The 5,857-nt window shown below is 40.3% G+C and overlaps 1 protein-coding gene across 1 annotated transcript in view; it reads left to right on the plus strand.

Annotated features, from left to right (window-relative positions):
- Window positions 1-2,071: 2,071 nt before the first annotated feature.
- The window catches only part of LOC106012782, a gene marked incomplete at its 5' end in the record, with an annotated part of 19,152 nt that continues 15,366 nt past the window's right edge, over window positions 2,072-5,857 (plus strand). Inside the window, 1 exon segment of the mRNA XM_013086729.2 lies at window positions 2,072-2,135. Within this exon segment, the coding sequence (XP_012942183.2) occupies window positions 2,072-2,135 (64 nt within the window).

Here is a 5,857-nt window from a genome sequence, read left to right on the forward strand (position 1 = left end):
ATCTATATATATATCTTGGTACGTTCTCTTGCAAAGCTTCTGAACATGATGCATTCCATGAAAACTGATAAGCACATATACATGGTCGCTTTTAAGCACAAGGGGGCTATCCCGAAAAATGCTGTTCTGAGAAAATTGAAGGTAAAGTTTTTGCCCCTTATTCAGTTTCTTTAAAAAACAAGGACAGTTTTCTCTATAACCAAACAAATATACACACCTATGAAACTTAACTTCTCCTATATATAGATAGGGCAATGCCCACTTTTGGTGTAGGTCAAGATTTCTGGAAACCCCGCCTGTCCTTAAAAAAGACCACATATTTTGAAACGTTCTCTTGCAAAGCTTCTTAATATGATGCTTTCCATGGCAACTGATAGGCTTACGTAGAGAAAACTTCGTGGAACGCAACGTTGTGCAACTATACACTATACCCTTTATTGGGTTTTGCTGGAGTCACAGAAGGGCTTTCAAGATCCCTTAATGTTTCCCATTCCACATCCCGGAGCACTTACTATCAAGTTGTCAAAAGGGTGAAAAGCATCGCTAATGTTCACGAGCATGCTTGCTTCGCCCATTTATACAAAGTCACCTTTCTTTTATTGTAATATTATCATGTGTGGTGCTCAATTACTTGGCTAGAAAGTGTGGTGCCCAATTATGTGGCATGTTGCAAGGAGTCAATTCTGTGGCAGGGAGCCAGTCGAGTGCTATGCTGCCGATTTTGTGGTAAAAGTTGTATACACAAAGAGGCCGTACGATATTTTGTACGTGCGACACCGTTGCCAGTTTCATATCACTTTGAGGGAAACATTTCCTTGACCGAGATTGCTTAGGATAGTATTACTCCACCAGGCCCTGTTGAGCATTGAAGCTGAAATCTCTTGTGGAGACAGACGAATACAATACTATGATGTGCAAAGAAGAAGACATGTAATACACAATTGGCTTGACGTCATTGCAAAGAGACGCATTACTCCGTAATTTCGACTGGAAAGCGGTAAAAGATTTGGCGCAAAATGTATCGATCTAGTGCGAGCAAATTTGCCACGCAGTTGGCAAGGTGACATGTAATTGGCCCTTACCACACAATTAGCTCGGACATGATATGCAGGTATGGTGCTTTTAACCTATAGATCAGTACTTGTCAACCTTCATATTACCAGCATTCACAGAAAGCATTTTCATTTTATCACCCTTAAAATATCTTCCTTTAAAGCACCGAAAAACTTATTACATGTACTATCATGACAATGGCTCACCCGTCCGGGCGTGTGCTAAAACCTTAAGAGCGGTACAGAAGTGATCAGTTTGGCTGAATCAGCAACTATACACCCTTGACCGTATTTTTCTAGGCTATAAATACCCCGCCTCCCCCCTCCCCCCTTTTTTTTGTTTTGCTTTACATCCACGTCTTTAGGGTTATAGTTAAGTTCTTCGCTTGATATGCTTAAGGCGTGAGTTCGATTCTCTTGCGTGGAGTACATTTTTAAAAATCGAGTATCCCCGGATGACTGCTGGCCTGTTGTATCCCACTCAGCCCAGGTTGGCCCTAACAGGCACGGCTGAAGCAGGCCGTTTCCCACAAGATAAAATAAGATAAGATAAGATAAGATAAGATAAGATAAGATAAGATAAGATAAGATAAGATAAAATAAGATAAGATAAGATAAATCCTTATGGTCCAGGCGTTGGCACTTTGGTTGGATGTTTGCCATCCATGAACACACACACACGCACGCACAATTACACACAATCACACACAGACAAACACACACACATATACATACATACATACGCGCACGCATACATGCATACCCATACACACATTATACTCTCTGACACATCTTCTCTTGCACATTTTCTATTACCTTTCAACATTATATAATAATAATACACCATAAACAGACCAGCGGCCACTATCGAAAGATATAAAAGTGAACAGCTAAAACTATTATTAATTGATAGTAATAATGTTTCAGCTAGATACATAATCCATTTTCTAAATCTCAATTATCTAAATTGTGTAAATTAGAACGCAAAACACTGACAAAATAACAATTCTTCACTTCAGGCCAGGGGACGCGTCACAGTTCTCTGTGTGCTGGTGTGTCTAGCAGGCTTGGCCTCTCTCACAGGTAGGTGCTGTTTGACAAATTTGTACACCACTTTTCAATCCAATTAAGTCCACTTCAGAAGCAGAATGTCAGATTTTCATTCATCTATGATAGGACAAAGATAAAGAGGGTTAAGAGCAGCGGTTTCTTTTTAGACAACCTGATTTCAATTAATGTGCTCCGTTTTGGGATTGGAACCACAGCGGCAGCACAGCAGGCTCATCTTGATACCAACCGAGCTTAACTTAAGATACAGCTGACTGGGGTGATGGTAGGTTGTCAATGGAAATATTATCAGGTCACTTGAACTTGTCTGTAAAACGTCTTTCTCTTTGTTTCCGTGCTGTCTGGCATAGATCTAAATGCCACGAGTTGTCTATAACCCTTTTTATTGTTCTACACGGTTTGCTGTAATGAAAGGCTGTGCAGAGAGTAGAAAGAGTTAATCTAGGCATTGCCGCTTCGGCTAATTTATTTTGTGATATTATATAGATCTATCTATTTTTTATGTGTTTGCTTGTTTGTTTTGCATCCGGTACTTGGAAAAACGTTAGAAATTAAATGTCCTCCAAATTGATTTCTACACCAGAACGTGGAACATGAATAAAAAGTGTGAGTTCCGGCATTTTTATTTTCAGTCTCAAACTTTCAGATCAAATGCCAGTGAGTGTTTAAGCATTATTTTTCTGTCTCAAACTGTCTGATTTGCTCTGTAGTCAGACGTTTGAAAATCAATCAAAAGCCAGTGAGTGTTTCAGCATTTTCTGTATATTACATACTGTTTATGCTGTAACCAGAGCTTGGAATTAGAATTGAATGTAAACGTTCCGGCATTTTTTATTTGTCTGTATCGTTACGATAAAAATTTATGTTATGATCGTATTATTTAGAATGGAATACGAGAAGTGACGACCAATTACATTTGTCTGTGGACGTACGTCTCCGCTTTCTCAAAGCCGGTAGACTTAACAAGAAAACCTAGTTCAGCTGAATCATGTTCTTATAATGGCCAAAAAGTAAACAGTATGGTCTATGAGAGCTGCAGACGAAGAAAGCTGAGAATCCCAGCCAAATTTACCTGGTTTTGAAATACAGCGATTAGAAACGGAGAAAGTGAGGAGAGAGAGAAAGAGAGAGAGAAAGAGAGAGAGAGAGGGGGGGGAGAGTGAAAGAGAGAGAGAGAGAGAGAGAGAGAGAGAGAGAGAGAGAGAGAGAGAGAGAGAGAGAGAGAGAGGCGAGAAGTAGAGAAAAAGAAACGGGCAAACAGACAGATAGGCAGTCATACACACACAAACAAAGATACAAACAGACAGACAAAACAGAGAGACAAACAGACAGGCGGATTCACAAAGAGATAAGGAAATGCTGAGAGAGTGCTCCGGAAGGGAGGGGATGAAGAAAGGAAGGAAGAAAGGGGGACGACGAAGAGAGGGGAAAAGAAAAGACAAAGATTTTGCACGTGTGAGCAAGTTGTGAGCTGACTGGGTGCAAATCCTTGTCAGTGTCCTGAGTAAAGAACCAGGATGCACCTTTTGTCGGTGGATTGATTTATCACTGGTTAACCTCATTCCCAGCTGTCCCTTCCCATCTGTGCCCCCCCCCCCCAAAAAAAAAACCCCACACCTCATGCGCACACTCCCATTGTTGGTTCCACCTTTTTTTCCTGCAAAAAAAGGAACTCTAATAATCTCGTGACGTGCGTACGACAAGAAATACTCAGCACGCATGCGTAAACACTGACACGTCTTGGCACAGGTCCGGGAATGTTGGAACAAAATACGAGCAGATAGAATGTCTCTCGTCTCCTGCCTCTCACTACACCTTGGTCTTACGCTATCAAGATGTATGATGCTTAGTGTCTTGTTTCATCCGTAGGTAGAATAGAACATACATAAACGCAAACACACACATAAACAGACATACACACACACGCACACACGCACACACGCACACACATACACACACACACGCACACACATACACATACACACAAACACAAACACAAACACAAACACAAACACACACACATATTATGCGCTCGTGCGTGCACACGTGCTCGCATATAGACACACGTAATATACTTACATGAATACACAAACATGCACACACCTATGCTGTTCTAATTTGATATTAGTGATGATCATAATGAAAATGTATCAATAACAACAACAACAACAACAACAACAACAACAACAACAACAACGACAACGACAACAACAACAACAACAACAACAACAACAACAACAACAAAAACAACACCAATAACAACAACCACAGCAGCACGTAGCAGCAGCAACAATGAAATAACTGGTGTTTAAAAAGAGTAGATTGAAAAACAGCAATAACAGCAACATAAGCATCACATTGAAACCCGAAAAGAGCGCACATTTTATTATTTATTCAAAGGTTATGTTTTTGTTTTCACTTAGATATAGCGGCTATTAATATTCATAGAGTCAAAAGCAGTACGTAACCCCTACAGATCTACATGTTATATTCATGCTTTTGTTCTTGTTCTATAACGATTTATGAGTTCAGAAGAATGTAAGGTAGACACCCCTCCTTCCACCTGTTGGGTCTTACGAGCTTTCCTCAACACCTCAACCTGTTAAGACACGGTGGAATCAGGCAGGCGTTCGTCACTTTTATGGGGCAAATGGAATTATTTATATCATCTTTAAACCTGTTCACCTGTCTTGCTTTAGATAATTTAAGCACCCATCTTTAATAGAAGTCGAGATATTTGCAATGGAAGGAGGTGGGGGTTGCCTGGTTTCAGACTTCATCAAATTAGCGAGAATTGGCCTACAAATTTTATGACTTCCAAAGCTTGGGAGTTTTTGGAAACTTCAAATTCAAATTTTTGTGAGCCTCAATCAACGTTTTTCAGTCAATCCACCCAGAAATGAATGTGTTTTTGCATGACACAAAAGGTGTTGAGCCAAAAGAATTTAAAAAATCGATATAAATTGCCAAATGGGCAGAAAAAGGCCGATTTCTTCCATTTCATTATTTGCCGACCGCCTGATTTCACCACGATGTCTCATTTTTGTTTTACTCTCCCACATTCAGTTGATGCCTTTTTCCAGACCGCTATGTTATTGTTATAATAGTGTACATCTCTTTTTAACAGATGGTTTACTTTTATTTTACTGTTATTTTTTTTCCATCCTCTATTGCCGAGCGAGGAGAAGAGATGCAGCTGCTTATGCCTGGTAGGCCAGCGCAGCACCTCTTTCAATTGGGATTTCATCGTTTCTTAGGTTTCATTGACTCCCTCAAAGCATCTTTTGAGTCGTATTATTCTTCCAAAATAGCCTGAAAGCCTGGTGTTATGGGCTCTCGAGTTTGGCTGGTTATGTGGCATTCGTAACATGATTTTATTCTTTGTTTGTCTGTGAAATGCACGCAGGCCTCCAAACCAACAGTTGCTCGTACATCTTAATTTCTCTACCTGTCTCTTCTTGTGAAGTTTGGGTTCTTTAAGAGACATTTCAACTCGCATACAGTGGCTTTGCTTTCTTGGCTTTTACTTAATGTCCAGAAGGTCTAGAAATGGTAGCATAATGGGTTTCATTTTACAATGCATCAGAACAGAAGGGTTGCTTCGATTAATTCTTTACCTGCGTCTTTGGTGCAGTGATTAAGCGCTTCACGATTGCACGCACACGGCGGGAGTTCGATTACCGAGACTGGAAGCATTTTTATTGAAAAAGAGATGTTTCTTTCGGGGGGTGGGTTGG

The sequence above is a fragment of the Aplysia californica genome, unplaced genomic scaffold (genome assembly GCF_000002075.1).
Source record: "Aplysia californica isolate F4 #8 unplaced genomic scaffold, AplCal3.0 scaffold00019, whole genome shotgun sequence".
In the NCBI taxonomy this organism is placed as follows: Eukaryota; Metazoa; Mollusca; class Gastropoda; order Aplysiida; family Aplysiidae; genus Aplysia; species Aplysia californica.